General features: G+C 37.2%; 1 protein-coding gene across 3 annotated transcripts in view; it reads right to left on the reverse strand.

The window, feature by feature from the left end:
• Positions 1 to 18,711, reverse strand: part of dnm1a (dynamin 1a) — a 43,094-nt gene that overhangs the window by 22,191 nt on the left and 2,192 nt on the right. For 2 of the 3 annotated variants that reach the window (XR_008154029.1, XM_052557277.1), the window contains exons 2-10: positions 9,341 to 9,414; positions 9,039 to 9,188; positions 8,750 to 8,953; positions 7,413 to 7,511; positions 6,311 to 6,471; positions 6,070 to 6,212; positions 5,855 to 5,990; positions 4,308 to 4,375; positions 2,934 to 3,072 (exon numbers count right to left, since the gene is read on the reverse strand). Coding sequence is in view for 1 of the 3 variants with exons in the window: in XM_052557277.1 (XP_052413237.1) it covers positions 2,934 to 3,072; positions 4,308 to 4,375; positions 5,855 to 5,990; positions 6,070 to 6,212; positions 6,311 to 6,471; positions 7,413 to 7,511; positions 8,750 to 8,953; positions 9,039 to 9,188; positions 9,341 to 9,414 (1,174 nt within the window). In the remaining 2 variants the exon portion in view is untranslated. Of the gene's footprint in view, positions 1 to 1,448; positions 1,588 to 2,933; positions 3,073 to 4,307; positions 4,376 to 5,854; positions 5,991 to 6,069; positions 6,213 to 6,310; positions 6,472 to 7,412; positions 7,512 to 8,749; positions 8,954 to 9,038; positions 9,189 to 9,340; positions 9,415 to 18,711 lie in introns of all 3 variants that reach the window. The other variant, XR_008154030.1, reaches the window with a different exon arrangement.

Genomic DNA, 18,711 nt, shown 5'->3' on the forward strand with positions numbered 1-18,711 from the left:
GAGGACTGTTGCTGGAGATTCTTCAGAAAATCTCAAGGAAGAAAACGCCAATTTCTGGAAGCTGAATGTTTAGGCACAAAACTTTCAGTCCAAATCCACAAAAGGCAGAATGCAATGTTGGAGGGGTGATGGAATGATAAAAGAGGAGAGAAAGAGTGGATGAGAGAGAAACAGAGATGTTCTGCTGTGATTGTTAGTCTGCTGGTGTAAGAAGATCTCTCCTGAAGCTTCAGCTGTTCCATGAATGTCAAACAAAAGAGACTAAAACACACACGCATCCGACAGAAACTGGGCCAAAAACCAGGAAGCATGCATTATTAACACAAATTATATATGTGTGGAATTTGGATGAAATCTCTACGCTTCTTTAAAAAAAAGACACAAGTACTTAGTAAATGAAACTGACACAGACAAAATAAACCAGGATGTAAACTGAGTGGTAAGGATAGACCGATAGCTGCTGGACTGATGGATGAATCCTAGATCTGTTCTACACTTACAGCAGGATCTGACTAGATCCCTAAACAGACGACACTGTAGATCCCTACAGAGTTCAGGGATCTTCAACACTGATAAACAATGGCCATCAAAAAAGCTTTTAATGCAGACACTGTCCTGAAGCACTGATTAAAAGTGTCGGTGGGATCTCATTAGCACTTGTATGGAAAGTGGGCTCATTCTATCTGTTAACTAAAATTTAAATAATATATAAAGCTGAAAAAAATAAATAAATAAATATATATATATATATATATATATATATATATATATATATATATATATATATATATATATTTTTTTTTTTTTTCTTTAGCTAAAAAAATTATGCCTTGGTAACAAACTTAAAATAAGTTTAAGCTGAAGTACTAAAATTAATAAAACTTAATTCAAAATAAATTAAAGCTAAATAGAATAGAACAGGAACATAAAATATAAAATATACAGTATATCAAAACACTAAAACAACATATGGACAGATTCTAAAACATGAAAGTATCTACAAGAAAAATAACTTGAGATCAATATTTATGACTCTGTCCTCCTTCTTCAAATCTGAATCTGATACTACTTCAACGATTCATAAACACCTGTCTTCAGCTGATCCTCAATCACACAAGATCAACTTCACAGGAGAGATGTCACAGTATCAAAACAATCCCACAATGCACTGCACTACACAAGCAGAATGAGGAGAAGCGATAAACGCAGCAGCGCTGAAGCTCGAATCATAACCACTTACAATCATTTACACACCTTTAATGTTTGAGTAAAGAGGTTTGGAACGAGTAAATGATGATAAAATGATCTTTTTTCTGTGCATTATTTCTTTAAACTATAAAAGACCCTAAAGCATCGCCACCTGCGTCCAAAGAGTAAAGTGAAAGTCCAGCTATCGGTCGATCCGTACGATACAGATAGACGAGGAACGGAGCTTCGTTCCGCTTTACCTTCTCACTACACTTGCGAATGGTGAAGACGAGTTCGCTCACGACCATATCTATACATTTCAGGCACGGCCCGTTTAGCTTTTGGATCTGCTTTTTCACTATGGCCTCAAAGGCCAGGTCGGGGGTGAACAGGCCCGTCCTGTAGAGGAAGTCATGGAGGAAGAGGAAGAGGAAGAAGAGAGAGGATGACAGACAGCACAGAGCAAAGAGAAGGCAAGTGATGAGACATTTGGTTTCTCCTCAAGCCGTTCGACAGAAGCTTCCAGAACACAGCTGAGCGAACCGAAGGCAGTCCGAGAGCTTCCCGAGTGACTCTTCATCAGATCACACTCGCAGGAGCACAGACCGCCGTCAGACGCAGTCCTCGAAACTTCTGCCTCTAGGAAACAGAGAGCGCAGGACGCTGAGGTCTGCTAGATGAACATCCTTCATCAGAGGACATCTTTACGCTTGGGTTCGGGATGCTGATGTGCATTAGAGTTATGCTGGAAAAAATTAATGCTATTTTCTGTACATGAATACTGTAAAGAACCTGTTCATTGGTTAGCAATGATGGTGCGTCGTGTTGAACAGGTGTCAAAACTTCCAGAAAAACTGGAAGCAGCGACTGTATTAATAGTAGAATAAATGAAATCATTTTTATAAACTATCTAAAGTAAAAAAAAAAAAAATTGGAATGGACAAAAGAATTCACAATGAAAAAACAATAAATGGACATTCCCAAAACACACACACAAGAAAAAGTCAAATAACTCATTGAATTAAATGTGTAATTCAGAAGAAAAAAATAGATTTAAAAGTGTTTTTTTGTCAAATGTGCTTCAGTAATCTTTGTTCTATTTCTGAGGTTTATTCCATTATTTTGGTGTCATGCATTGTAAAATAAATAATTAAATAAAAATAAAAAATATGAAACACATCAGTGTTTTAAAGAATATTAAAAACATTACAAATATACATAAAATTGAAATAAATCAAATAAAAGCACAACTATTCAAAGCTATATAGAAGAAATGTGTAAAAATGCATGAAATTATTATAAGTATTATTATTAATGTGTAAATAAAAAATATTTCAGTCTTTCTACTTTAAATTTGACATTTAATTCAATGTGATGCTGATCTTTGTGTTTTTGTCTACTAGAGTCAAAGTTGCTTTAAAATAAAATCATTGTGCTTTTTTTTTTATTTGTGTGCATGATAGATAGAAAACTAAAACTGATTAAAATGATTACAGTAAATGCAATCATTCAATCTGCACAATGTCAAATCTTTATGTTTCAGTAAACCATATTTTCTAGCAGCATAACCCCAGCAGCATCATCTAAATCCCACAGAGATCAAACTCATCTAGCGGTGAAGCCCCAGCGCCCGCAGCCCTCCGTACAGACGCTAAAGCTGCCATTCTACCCAGAATCCCTCTGTCCAAAGCCGCAGGCACACAGACACACACTGGTTTGGGTCCGAGCCTCCAGCGGGCCTTTACCTTCTTGGTACACTGTCTAACAGTATTGACTAGCTCAGAAATGACCATGTCCACACATTTCTGGCACGGCTCTTTAATCTTCCCAATCTGCCTTTTCACAATGGTCTCAAAGGCCATGTCCGGCGTGAAGAGCCCAGTTCTGTCCGACAGGCGGAGGAGGGAAAGAAAAGGAGAAATTGGGCGGAAACGAGAGTGTTAATCCAAAACAAATACCATAAGAAAAGAATGAAGAACTGAAAGAATGGCTCCAAACGTCCTGCTGAAGCTGTGCTCAACTGTTACATTTCACACGCTCAGATGTGTTTGATACATTTAAATGTATCGAATTAAGTTTAAATATCACTGAAGCTCAACATAACAACAAAACTAAAGCTGAAATGAGAACAGCACCGGTAGAAAGGGCATACTGGGTGGAAAGGGTGTTAATGTGTATTGTATTCGTTTAGAACGTTAACTAATTAAATTAAAAAAAAAAGTAATAATTTATGTGTTGCACATTAGACATCAAATTAAGTCCTTTATTTATCTATCATGAAATGACAACTAAAACAAGAACACTGGAAATATATATATGTGTGTGTGTGTGTGTGTGTGTGTGTGTGTATATATATTCAGCAAAAATGTAAAATATTAATTTTATTTTATTATTTTATAATTTATGTATGTTGTTTTGATTCAAAGATAATAATATAATTTTTAAAAGCAATTAATTGTATTAAAAACTTTAACTATCAATGAAAGATAAGTTTTACTTAATTTTTATTTATTAATTTAGTTAATGTTAATTATAACAATTAATGTTTAATGTAAGCTACTGTTTACTAATGGGACCTTATTGTAAAGTTATTATTTTGTTTCCATCAAAACAAAATGCATTAAATAAAAAAGTGATATTTATAAATAAGAATATTAAATCAAATAAAATTACATTTCACAAACAAATTTTCACTTAAAATAATGTTAGTAAATTTACATGTCAAAGAACCAACAATAATTAATAGTAATAAATTATAAAGTTGAAATTGTTTTTTTTTGTGTGTGAATAAAAGAGAGTATTGTAGTGCATTTGTTTTTAATGAAAATAGCATTTCAGTATTTTCTACTTCAAAACTGTCATTTCTTAGCATTTTACTGAAATGCACTAGCAAATTCTGAGTAAAAACTGTTTCTGCACCACTTTTTTTAACCACGTCTTTATGATGGTTGTCAAAAAAGAAAGTATTTTAGTAATATGGTGCATAAACATTATGAGACATAATCTGTTGGACAAATTGAGGGTCATAAAGTAAGCCATATAACAATCTTTAGCTTGAAAAAAGCCTGTTAGATGCTCTGAAGACAAGCGAGCGGCTCAGAGCTGAAGGACAGACGTGCCTGATGCCGTGGATGTTCTTGATGGCGTAGCTGATCTCCTTCCGCAGCTCCTTCTCATCAAACTCCATCTGAAGACAGACAACACAGATAATAACTAACAGACCAGCAACACAGAGCAGCGTGTTCCACCAAAAACTCTTATTTTAATGTCTTACCCCTTTCTCAATTGTCAATTGTGTGGGAAAAGTGATTTTTATACTACATTAATAATACTTTATCACATTCAGTTATAATGTATAACAATATTAATATATTATTGAATTGTTTTTTTCAAAAATTATAATTATTTTATTTTATTTTATTTTTTTAAAGATGTCTCTTATGCTCCCCTGTTGGATTTATTTGTAATACAAATAATACAAAATATTTTAATATATTGAAATATATCACATGGACAATAGTTCTTTTAAAATGTGATTATATTTTATAATATTATTTTTACTGTATTTTCATCGAATAAATGCAATCTTTTTTTTATTGTCTATTTAGTTACATTATAAATGAACCCAAAGTTATATACACACACACACACACACACACACATATATACACATTTACATTTATTCCATTTATTCAATATAGTATAATAAAATAATTATTATGGTAATAAAAATATATAATAGTTAGGTAAAAATTAGGAAAAAGATTTATTTTTCCATTACAGAAACAAGGAACTTGGTTGCATGTACTTTACTGTCATGAAAATAATGGAATGATGCAAATGTTTTGTTTTGATTTTGGCTTGAGACGTTTTAGCATCACATTAAAAAAGTGAAAAAAAAAACAAAAAACAAATATATATATGTTTCCAATATATTGGAAACATAACAGAGTAATATTAAATAAGAGATTCAAACTCCATCAATGAGCAGGAACTCATATTCATAAGCTCCAGAAACCTCCGACAGATCTGTGGATCAACTACTTCCTGTTGGCTGCTGCAGACAGTGTTTTATTGTGGATGCGTGTGTGTGTGTGTGTGTGTGTGCGTGCATGTGTATGTGTGTGTGTGTGTGTGTGTGTGCGTGTATGTCTGTGTTTGCGTGTGTGTGTGTGTGTGTCTGTGTTTGCGTGTGTGTGTGTGTGTGTGTGTGTGCGTGTGTGTGTGTGCGTGCATGTGTATGTGTGTGTGCGTGTGTGTGCGTGTGTGTGTGTGTGTGTGCGTGCATGTGTATGTATGTGTGTGTGTGTGTGTGTGTGTGTTCAGGCCACAGGAAAGCGGAATGTTTTACTCATAAAGGCTGCGCTGAGGCCCGAGGGAGACGCAATCCTGCGCCGTGACTCATGTGTTACAGAGACTCAGTAACTATATTTTCAATCTCTTCTTTTTACCAAGGCTGCATTTAATTTATCAAAATTCAATAAAAATTGCTAAATATTATTAGAATGTAAAACAGCTGTTTTCTGTGTGAATCTGTGTTAAAGTGTAATGTATTTCTGTGATGCTCCGCTGTATTTTCAGCATCATTCCTCCAGTCTTCAGTGTCACATGATCTTCAGAAATGCATTTATCATGTCTTATGACCGGTGAGTGGAAACACACACACCTTCACCAGCTCGAAGGGGAAGCGCTCGTGGAAGATGCGATTGATTTTGGCTCCTCCAGACAGCTCATCCGTGTCTATCTGATCTCCAGAGCCCTCGATGCGCTTCTCGAAGTCCACCGAGAACTGCTGCACCATCCTGAAAGCAACCATACATTCACTGAGCATTCATCTCCTGCAGATCTGTCTCAGACGGAGAATGTGAGTGAGGGACTGACTGCAGCAGGGCTTTGGTCTTCCGGGACGGATCGTCAGGACGGAAGTTCTTGTATTCCTCCACTTCCTTCTCGATGGACAGCAGCTGACTCTGCAGTTTGGTGCGCAGCGCGGGGAGCGTGTCTCGGATGTGATTGGTCAGTTGCTGCGGAAGAGAGAAGAGAAAACAGAGATGAAAGACCGAGACAATCCAAACCGAGGGTTTAGGTGGATGTGTACAGATTTCCACAGGTTAAACCTCACCTGGTTGAGTGTTTTCTGCAGGAACGGCGTTCCCATGCGGTCGGCCAGGTGTCTGTAACCGGGATGAGACAGGAAAAACTTCCTCTCCGCCGCCATAGCAGCATTAATATCCTTCCTCCCGTCGATGTCTTTCTGACTGCGGTTCACCACACCGATGTAACCTGGAGTCACACAAACACATCAGAGATAGATGGGTTTAGAGCACAAGTGACTAGTTCAGATCACTGGAGAGAAAGCTCAGAGGAAGAGGTTAAACTCTCCAGACGTGGATCGAGCGTCTGAAAGCCAGGATCCGTCTCAAGCGTGTTTGTGGTGTTCATGAGTGGAGATCAAGACATGTTTGATGGGAAAACCTGAAGTGTGGACGTGAACTGCGAGTGGAAAACCTCTATGTCAGCTCAGACTTTCCCATAAATATGCTTTATTGCCCCGCAAAGAGAGAAAACGATGTCTTTTCCAGATGAAGGTATTCTGCTATTCTCTCTTTCCTCCACTAGAGGGAAACAGAGAGCTGATGTTTCTGTCCATCTGTCACAGCTTTACCATGGTAAACCAAAATAACTTACTAGTTTCCATTTTATAATCAATATCTAGACTTTTACATTTTCCTAAAAATCACAGAAAAAAATTGTGAAAATTAAAAAATATATATTTTTATTGATATCATTTTTTTTGCATGCCTATAAAAAAACTAGTAAATTATTTTTTTATTTAATTATAAAAAATATGTATTTGATTAAAATATATTTGGATGTAATGCAGTATTTACTTTTTGCCCACAGCCATCAATCAATTTGTTAGTTAAATAAAAAAAATGTGTAAAACTTTATTATTATACATTTATTGAAATATTAATTTTAATTTTTAAGGGCATCCAATCAGAACCTTTTTTTAAATTGAAATAAAAATTACTTAAAATTATTCTAATAAACTAAATATAATAAAAATAATTAATTTCTGATGAATGAGGAATATAAGTGGCTGGCACAGTTTTTCAGCATAAAACAAAGCAATAGAAAGTGTTGAAGAAATGGGATTTTGAGGACACTAAGAAGTCACTGAGAGCTGGATTATTATGGATTATTTTCATAAAGATCCTGACCTCTTCGCAGCGGAAGCAGCTTGTTTTCCAGGATATCCCGAGCGTCGGTCCCTTCATCCATCAGATCCAGTTTAGTGATCACACCGATGGTCCTCAGACCTGCTCACACACACACACACACACACACACACACACAGAGAGAGATCACGTAAGATCTGAAAACAGCACACATGCTCAAATGAACCTAAAGCTGCTTTACGGTTTTCTGATCCAAGGTTTCACACATTAAGGCCTTAAAAGGGTCTTAAATCAGAGCTGAAAGCCTTAAATTCGGGAAGTAATGGCATTAAATATTGTATACACTGCAAAAGTACAAATATCTAAACATCCTTAAATCAAGAGACATTTACTGGAGATGAAAAATGAAGATAGAAGTCTTGTTTATGGTTAAAACAAGAACACGCATCTGTCAATATGAAAACCTGTTTTTCGTCTGAATTAAGTTGATTTTTCCGACTTTATAGTCAGATATTTGTTCTTGCTTTAATCTTAAACTCACTTCATTTTGATCAGTTTCTCAGAAAACAAGACTTCTTTATTGTGTAAAAGTATCTTGATTTAAGAAGCTTTAGATAGTTGCACTGGAAAACAAGACAAACATAATGAGTTTTTTTCATTTGGTCTTAAAACATCTTGAATCTACTGTAATAAAACCTTAAGGTACCCTTTTTATCAATATGATGGTGTTCAAAATAATTGTGGCCAAAATATATTTTAAATACTGTTGCAAACAGTGAAGTTCAATTAAATTTAGAAAATGCATTTAGTTTCAATCTATATACCAAAATATGTTCCTAAATGCATTTCAGGGGCAAGAAAATACATTTCCAGTCTTACTGTAGCTGCATTTAGGCTAAATACAGATGTGGATGGCCTACTAGAGATCAAAAATAGATTTATAATGATTTATTAATATTGCTGTATTTATATTGTCACATGTTATAGACAACAAATCAAGTATTTCTTTAAATGTGACATATGTGAATGCATTTTCTTGGACTGAAATATATAGAGGGAAAATACATATTTTTAAATGCTTTTAAAAAAATCTATATTTTTATATTTGTATATTTAACATATATTTAAAAAAAAATATTTATAATATTTTAACAAATATATTCTGAGTAAAAAAAAAATTTGTAATGTATTAAAAAATATATTTGACCATTTTTGGGGGGTATAGGTGGGCTAAATACAGAATAACGATTTTTTTGGTTGAGTTTTTTACCCATCTTGGCCAGTGTTTAATATGACGGTCTTTATTTGAGCACCACAGTGTCTGTGGACGTGACCAGAGCTGTAAGTGTGTGTGTGTGTGTGTTAGAGATCGCACACACCCTGCGGGTCGACTTCTTTGGCGATCTTCAGGGCGTCAGAGTTGGCCAGGTCAGAGTTGGCGGGCGACACGGCCAGCAGCAGACAGTTGTCTTTGGTCACAAACTGCATCAGCATGTCTCTGATCTGATGCTCGATGTCTGCGGGCTGATCTCCCACCGGCACTTTAGTCATCCCCGGCAGATCCACCAGAGTCAGGTTCAGCACTGCACACACACACACACACACACAGTCACCCTCAGAGTATCCTGACACCCATCACATGTGCTCCTGTGAGGTGTGTGATCGGACCGTTAGGGGAGTAGACGCGCAGGTTGATGGGCACGGGAGAAATGCCTTTATTCTGTCCTGTGACTCGATCCGTCTCCGCCTCGATCTCCTGACGCACCTCATCGAAGTCTGTGAACTTCTTCCCCTTACAGTGGAGGAACTCGGCATATTCTGAGAGGAAACGGTATCAAGCAAATCGTTACAGTGAGATTACTAGTACTTTCAGCAACAGATGAGTTTTTAACACTGAGTGGATCTCATCATTATAAAAGCATCAGAAGTGTTTGTGCAGGTGAGATGCCCCGGGTCAGACTGAGGCTCACCTGTGGGGCAGTTGATGAGCTGCAGGACGAGAGGACGGCGTGTGACGATGCCAGAGCCGCGCGGGAGAAAATCCCTGTGCAACAGAAGGACAGCGAGGTGAGAGACCAAACACTGCAGCGCTCGGAGGTCAACCCTGATTCTACAGGACACCAAACACTCTGATCATGCATCGATATAGTTTAGTGTGGGGATGCAAAAGAAATGTTGAAAGTTAAATACATTTTACAATTTGTAAAGTAAAGTGTCTAAATATTCAAAATATTGAGAAAATCATCTTTAAAGTTGTCCAAATGAAGTTCTTAGAAATGTACATTAGTAATCAAACATGAAGTTTTGATATATTTACTGTAGGACATTTACAAAATATCTTCATGGAACATGATCTTTACTTAATATCCTAATGATTTTTGGCATAAAAGAGAAATGGATAATATTGACTCATAAAATGTACTTCTGGCTATTGCTACAAATATACCCCAGGTTTAATTTTATGCACTTTTAACATTTTATTTTAGCTAGTTGCTAAGGCAACATTTATTATTTTCATTGAAGCATTCAAATAACTAAACCTATTAAGTAAAAAAGCATAATACTGTATAGACCTTAAAAAAAAAAAAACAATGAAAAAGACAAAATTACTAAAATGTTAACTAAAATTCAAATGAGAACAAAAAATAAAAAAATGTAATTCAATAAACTAAACATCAACAATCAGTGATGCTAAAATAAATTACTTTACTTTATTTTAAGTGCTAACTATTAAAAAGAGTTTAAGAGTTGCAGAAATATCAAAGGTAAGAAGATGCTTAAAATGCATAGTTTTAGGATTTGTAGTGTGAATCTATCGCTCATTTCTGAAGGAAAGATGCTAAATATAATAAATTATACCTGAATTAGATTTAATTTGATGCATTTTTTTTTATCTTTCATTCTGAGAACATGCAGTATTTGCAGAACAAATACTGTCAATAATGTAAAGTGCTTAGCTGGAAAAAAACATGATTTCTCAAAGGTTCAGCAGTAAAAAAATGCTCTCTCTCTCTCTCTGTCTCTGTGTGTGTGTGTGTGTGTGTGACTCTCGTCCCATCCCCCAGTGTCTGCAGGCAGCTGTGATGATGGACAGGAATCTAATCCCAGAGAGCCGTCTCCTCCCCCACCACATGCAGCGTCAGCATCACACACATACACACACACACACGCACACACACACACAGAGACAGAAACATCACGACCACCAGACGGACAGAGAGAACATTATCCTGCATTAAATAGATAGTTCCGGTCCTTGATTCTGATTGAGCCTAGTTAGAAGCTGTTGTGAATTACTCTACAAACACACACCTTTGTTTATGTTTGTGTGTTGCTCGGCAACCACATTGTTACAACCACAGCTGTTTCTGAGGAGCTACATTGTTTGGTGGAAGAATATTATTTTTATTAATATCATTACACTTTTTTAAATTTGTCTTATTTTGTGAAACCTTACTACGTATATGAAATAACCATTTTATAAAAGCAATAACCCTTGTGAAGCTGTTATAAATTCACTGTAAACACTGTAAAGCTTATTGCTTTAATATTACATGCTAATGTGCATTAAAGGCACAGTTCATCCTGAAAAATGAAAATTTCTTATAATCTACTTTTTTATAATCTAGGTTTTTTTTTTTTATAAAATGTATACTGATCTTACTAAAATGTTTTAAACATAAACTGAGATTTAATCCAGATCCAAACCGATATTGGATTTTGAATATTGAAAATTGATCCGAATTCAGAATAATTTTTTTTCATTTGAACAACACATTTTGAAGATTTGATCCAATCCAATGGCCAACATCCTTTTCAACAAATGGCCCCTGACCATTTATTGAGGTCTTATGAAGCTAAACGATCCATCTGTGCAAGAAACAACAATATTTATAATATTATATTATTTTCCATGATCTGATTGGGTTCACACATGCACAAATCAGCAGCTCGTCAGTCTTCGGTCCGAGACGAACTGCTTCCTCTGTTCAGTGACTGTGACTGAAAAGAAAGATTTGTTCACAAACTGAATCATTTGTCTGAGGCCGGATCACAGGTCATAATGTAAATAATGTTCAGCTTCTTGCACAGATGGATCGTTTCGCTTCATAAGACCTCAGTATCATCAGGAACCACTGGAGTTCCTTTATATGCTTTTTTAAATTCTCAAAAACAGGCAGCTACTGAATCACATCAACAAGGACCAAGATTTCAGCTAAAAATCTACTGCTCCAGTGAAGAAAACAGTCACCTACATTTTGGAAATCCTGAAGATGAGTGAATTAACAGCAAATCTTCATTTTTGGGTGAACTATGAATTTAAAAACTGAAGGGGAGCAAGAAAAAAATACTAGATAGACAGATGGCATTAGTAAATGTGCTACTGCTTGTTAATACTGCAGCTATAACTGGGTATTATTACCTCAAACTCACACCTACACAACACCACCTGCTCCATTCTCTGTGTGTGTGTGTGTGTGTGTGTGTGTGTGTGTGTGTGTGTGTGTGTGTGTGTGTGTGTGTGTGTGTGTGTGTGTGAGCAGAGCCTGCACACTCTCTCTCACACAAACAAACTCACTCTTTCTCTCTCTCTAACACACACACACACACAGACACGTTACAGTCTGAAGTGAATGAAGCCGTCTGTTGTTGTGGAGCGTCAGATTAAAGCAGCGAATGAACGCAGGAGAATCAGATTAGAGGTAATCCTGCTGACACCGCCTCAGATTCACCACAGCTCCATGATTTATCAATGCATTCACCATCAGAGGAGACTGAGACTGACCGGCTTCCAATGGTCAGACAGAGATATAACATTACACATACTGTGTTTGTGCATTACAAACAAGAGCTCATGATGGCTGTGGTAATACATGATGTTTCATGGAGAGAATGACAGTAATGGGCTGTTTTCTGCTCTCACACAGCGATTAAACCGTCTGTGAACATGAGCTGAGTCACAGAATACATCAAAAACATAATCTTTCATTTCACTTATTATTAAAGTCAGGACCAGTGTTATTTTAGTGCCATATAGATACTCTTACAGTTTTTATTAATATTTTTATGATTTATTAATGCATATGAATTATATTATTAATACGTTTTTATTTTTAGATTTAGCTTTTTTCATTTTAATTAATATAAATATTTTATTTTGCATTTTTTAAAAATGTCTGTATAGAAATAATAAAAACAATAAAATAAGTATTTTTTTATTTTTATTATTTTATTTTTTATTTTTGTTCAAGTTGAAGTTAGTTAAATATATTTGCAATATATTTGAAGTAAAATGAGATATATTGCATTGGCAGCTATCTAGACATTAATATTATTTAGTATATCTTTTTTAATGGTGTTAGTAAACTATAATAACGCTGGTCTGGACCTCAGCGTGAACCCAGTCAGTCGGTTTACTCTTCTGTGTTTTAGAGTGTTTTGATGAACTGCTGAGGTCTTTTTCACATTTCTCTTCTCATCTATTTTTGGTTTAGTTGACGAGCCCGAGGAGGTTTGTTCAGAGCTGACCTGAGTGAAAACACCCCCACATGCAGCGTTTGTGCTTTCCCAATGATAAACACGTGAACACAGACACACACTGAAAGAGGAAGCACAGCACATTTACAGACCACAAGACACTTTCCACACAAATTACTGTAAGCAACCTCCTAGCAACCACACACAACACCCTAGCAACCGGTTAGCTTCATTTCTGCACGCTAGCAGGGAATTGTGGGAATGCTTGACCGTTGTTCTGGAGCTGTCCGTGGTGCTGAAACATGCCTGATGTTCACACCCAGTCTGTTTTGTGAATCCTGTTCCAGACTTTCTACAGACACACATTTGTGTTCCTGGACTTCCCTGTTTCATACTAGGACTGAACTAATCAATCAGTCTTTATTTTCATTTAGTTTTTTTGGCTTGAATCAAAAATTTAATATTTTGAACTGAAGCAAAAACATGATTGTATTGTATTGTATTTCCTGTATTAATGTTGTAGAGTTAATCAATTATGAAAAAAATAATAATAATTTCAGCTGTAATTGAGCTCTACAGAAGACAATAGAGACATTATTCAGATCAGTGTTGATAGTTTATTCCAAGCTTTATTCTCATTAAAAGAAGAGTGTAGTTACATAAAAAAAACCTGAGAAAAATAGAGAGAGATTTAAGCTCACATCTACATTTTTAAACATTCAGTTTTCCTCATGCCATTTAATTTTCAAAGCGTCAAGTTAGACTACAGCTATTATGAAATATGACGTTTACTATATATGAGCAATTGTTACTCTGGAAGATGATAACTAATGCTAATAAATTTGTAAAATGTGATTTACAATGCATTTGTCAGATGCTTTTATCCAAAGATACTTGCATTGCATTCAAGGTATAAAGTTCATGCATTCACTGGGAATCGAACCCATGACCTTGTGTTGCAGGCGCCGTGTGTTACTGATTTAATTAGCATTTTAGAATTTGACATTTGGTAGTTGTTTTGATCTTTCCAGCATGATCTCATTTATTAGTCATTCATAAAGTGTGTACGAACAGTTTGTAATGCTTGGATTGACAGATTTATGTACAATATCAATGAATACGTATGTACAACAGCTAAAGAGATGTTACAAATCGTGTTTACTTTCTATGAACTATGAGCAAACCGTACAATCATTTGCATAACCATTTTTATGCTTTTTATGGTGATGACGAATTACGTCATGATGGTGACTGTACTATTTAGTTTTATTTTTTAGTAACTTGAAATGAAAATTATAAATACTGATTTAGCAACTAGCTTTTTTAAGTATAAATTTTTCTAAACAGTAATAACCCTGCAGAAATTACAAGCAACATCTGTGACATGTAGGTTATTACACCAGGCAGTAAATGAAGATATGAAGATCAAATACTGCATAAATATGACAACAATGCTATATAAATGCATCATTCATCCATTCATTATGTTTTATTGTTATTTATAAGATGCTTTATTTAGAGGCTGCATCACAGACTGTTCCTGTGCATCTTTATTTAGATTTAATTAGTTGTTTTCCAGGATTTAGAAGACATTATGATCAGTGTGTGTTCAGGATAATTGCAGTCTGTTTGACCTTAGGTCTAAATATAGGACGAGGCTTTTGTCACAATAGCATAGAAGGTTAATGTTGGCAGTTTTAAATAGCAGACAATGATAGTGAGAACAAATTGTGCTTCCTCTATCCATCTGCATTACGCCAGTACCAAGTCCTGATCCTTCAGAAGATCTGAAAAATGAATCCCTTTCCGTTGCATTGAATTAAAAATCATCAAATTATTGTCTCAATATTTTTGTCTTTCTGTTTTTAGGGTGGAACTGACACTTCCTCAAATGCTTGTCTATGTCAAGGACATCAGTAAAATAGTCCATGTGACATCAGTGGTTCAACCCTAATTTTACAAATCTATGAGAATAATTTGCGGAAAAACAAACAAACAATTTATTTAGCAATTCTTCTCTGAGTTACTGTCTTCCACAATTTTGGAGACCATCACATATGTAATCAACGTAATGAGCTTTGTTACGTTCAGCATGTGCACGCTTTATCCTGAACATTAACAGCATTTCCTTGCTGTGTTTCTGTGTGTCGCCCATGTTAGTTCCCTTGCTGTCTATGAAGGGTCAGAGAGCCCTCAGGTTCCATAAAAAATATATTAATTTGTGGTCTTACAGGTTCGGAATGAGTAATTAATAACAGAATTAAACATTTTTGGGTGAACTAACCTTTTAACATATATATAGTCCAAGGAAAACAGCAGGTTTATTTATTTTCTGCTCACAGGAGCTCCCTCAGCAGGAATAGTTGCTGAATCATGCAGTGTAAGACTGAGTAATTCATAAACACTGCCGAAAGAACAAGCAAACATTCCTCCTCGAGAGACATGCAACCCAAAACCACACGAGCACGACTCAAAGCGTGCTGCTCATCCGAGGTTCAAAGCGCTCCACCATCTTCCTCTTCGTGGACCAGAGATGATCCAGCACACTGAATCTAGATGAGTGTTTATGTCCGATAACAAACATGATGAGCATTGATGTAAATGTCTCGTGTCTGTTGTTTAAATAAAGACTGTTTAGAGTGAAGTCAATGTGGAACTGTTTCTGCACTAGACGTTTACTAAGATGTTCTGGGTTGCCGGGGTGTTTCTAGACGTTTACTAAGATGTTCTGGGTTGCCGGGGTGTTTCTAGACGTTTACTAAGATGTTCTGGGTTGCCGGGGTGTTTCTAAACGTTTATTAAGATGTTCTGGGTTGCCGGAGTGTTTTCTAAACGTTTATTAAGATGTTCTGGGTTGCCGGGGTGTTTCTAGACGTTTATTAAGATGTTCTGGGTTGCCGGGGTGTTTCTAGACGTTTACTAAGATGTTCTGGGTTGCCGGGGTGTTTCTAGACGTTTACTAAGATGTTCTGGGTTGCCGGGGTGTTTCTAGACGTTTACTAAGATGTTCTGGGTTGCCGGGGTGTTTCTAGACGTTTATTAAGATGTTCTGGGTTGCCGGGGTGTTTCTAGACGTTTACTAAGATGTTCTGGGTTGCCGGGGTGTTTCTAGACTTTTACAAAGATGTTCTGGGTTGCCGGGGTGTTTCTAGACGTTTACTAAGATGTTCTGGGTTGCCGGGGTGTTTCTAGACGTTTACTAAGATGTTCTGGGTTGCCGGGGTGTTTCTAGACGTTTACTAAGATGTTCTGGGTTGCCGGGGTGTTTCTAGACGTTTATTAAGATGTTCTGGGTTGCCGGGGTGTTTCTAGACGTTTACTAAGATGTTCTGGGTTGCCGGGGTGTTTCTAGACGTTTACTAAGATGTTCTGGGTTGCCGGGGTGTTTCTAGACTTTTACAAAGATGTTCTGGGTTGCCGGGGTGTTTCTAGACGTTTACTAAGATGTTCTGGGTTGCCGGGGTGTTTCTAGACGTTTACTAAGATGTTCTGGGTTGCCGGGGTGTTTCTAGACGTTTACTAAGATGTTCTGGGTTGCCGGGGTGTTTCTAGACGTTTACTAATATGTTCTGGGTTGCCGGGGTGTTTCTAGACGTTTACTAATATGTTCTGGGTTGCCGGGGTGTTTCTAGACGTTTACTAAGATGTTCTGGGTTGCCGGGGTGTTTCTAGACATTTACTAAGATGTTCTGGGTTGCCGTGGTGTTTTTAGACGTTTACTAAGATGTTCTGGGTTGCCGGGGTGTTTCTAGACTTTTACAAAGATGTTCTGGGTTGCCGGGGTGTTTCTAGACGTTTACTAAGATGTTCTGGGTTGCCGGGGTGTTTCTAGACGTTTACTAAGATGTTCTGGGTTGCCGTGGTGTTTTTAGACTTTTACAAAGATGTTCTGGGTTGCCGGGGTGTTTCTAGACGTTTACTAAGATGTTCTGGGTTGCCGGGGTGTTTCTAGACATTTATTAAGATGTTCTGGGTTGCCGGGGTGTTTCTAGACGTTTACTAAGATGTTCTGGGTTGCCGGGGTGTTTCTAGACTTTTACAAAGATGTTCTGGGTTGCCGGGGTGTTTCTAGACGTTTACTAAGATGTTCTGGGTTGCCGGGGTGTTTCTAGACGTTTATTAAGATGTTCTGGGTTGCCGGGGTGTTTCTAGACGTTTACTAAGATGTTCTGGGTTGCCGGGGTGTTTCTAAACGTTTACTAAGATGTTCTGGGTTGCCGGGGTGTTTCTAAACTTTTACAAAGATGTTCTGGGTTGCCGGGGTGTTTCTAGACGTTTACTAAGATGTTCTGGGTTGCCGGGGTGTTTCTAGACGTTTATTAAGATGTTCTGGGTTGCCGGGGTGTTTCTAGACTTTTACAAAGATGTTCTGGGTTGCCGGGGTGTTTCTAGACGTTTATTAAGATGTTCTGGGTTGCCGGGGTGTTTCTAGACTTTTACAAAGATGTTCTGCGTTGCCGGGGTGTTTCTAGACGTTTACTAAGATGTTCTGGGTTGCCGGGGTGTTTCTAGACGTTTATTAAGATGTTCTGGGTTGCCGGGGTGTTTCTAGACGTTTACTAAGATGTTCTGGGTTGCCGGGGTGTTTCTAGACGTTTATTAAGATGTTCTGGGTTGCCGGGGTGTTTCTAGACTTTTACAAAGATGTTCTGGGTTGCCGGGGTGTTTCTAGACGTTTACTAAGATGTTCTGGGTTGCCGGGGTGTTTCTAGACGTTTATTAAGATGTTCTGGGTTGTCGGAGTGTTTTCTAAACGTTTACTAAGATGTTCTGGGTTGCCGGGGTGTTTCTAGACGTTTATTAAGATGTTCTGGGTTGCCGGGGTGTTTCTAGACGTTTACTAAGATGTTCTGGGTTGCCGGGGTGTTTCTAGACGTTTACTAAGATGTTCTGGGTTGCCGGAGTGTTTTCTAAACGTTTATTAAGATGTTCTGGGTTGCCGGGGTGTTTTCTAAACGTTTATTAAGATGTTCTGGGTTGCCGGGGTGTTTTCTAAACGTTTACTAAGATGTTCTGGGTTGCCGGGGTGTTTCTAGACGTTTATTAAGATGTTCTGGGTTGCCGGGGTGTTTCTAGACGTTTACTAAGATGTTCTGGGTTGCCGGGGTGTTTCTAGACGTTTACTAAGATGTTCTGGGTTGCCGGGGTGTTTTCTAAACGTTTATTAAGATGTTCTGGGTTGCCGGGGTGTTTTCTAAACGTTTATTAAGATGTTCTGGGTTGCCGGGGTGTTTCTAGACGTTTACTAAGATGTTCTGGGTTGCCGGGTGTTTTCTAAACGTTTATTAAGATGTTCTGGGTTGCCGGGGTGTTTTCTAAACGTTTACTAAGATGTTCTGGGTTGCCGGGGTGTTTCTAGACGTTTATTAAGATGTTCTGGGTTGCCGGGGTGTTTCTAGACGTTTATTAAGATGTTCTGGGTTGCTGGGGTGTTTTCTAAACGTTTATTAATATGTTCTGGGTTGCCGGGGTGTTTTCTAAACGTTTATTAATATGTTCTGGGTTGCCGGGGTGTTTCTAGACGTTTATTAAGATGTTCTGGGTTGCCGGGGTGTTTCTAGACGTTTACTAAGATGTTCTGGGTTGCCGGGGTGTTTTCTAAACGTTTATTAAGATGTTCTGGGTTGCCGGGGTGTTTCTAGACGTTTACTAAGATATTCTGGGTTGCCGGGGTGTTTTCTAAACGTTTATTAAGATGTTCTGGGTTGCCGGGGTGTTTCTAGACGTTTACTAAGATGTTCTGGGTTGCCGGGGTGTTTTCTAAACGTTTACTAAGATGTTCTGGGTTGCCGGGGTGTTTCTAGACGTTTACTAAGATGTTCTGGGTTGCCGGGGTGTTTCTAGACGTTTACTAAGATGTTCT

This window comes from Carassius gibelio, chromosome B5 (assembly GCF_023724105.1).
Source record: "Carassius gibelio isolate Cgi1373 ecotype wild population from Czech Republic chromosome B5, carGib1.2-hapl.c, whole genome shotgun sequence".
NCBI lineage: Eukaryota > Metazoa > Chordata > Actinopteri > Cypriniformes > Cyprinidae > Carassius > Carassius gibelio.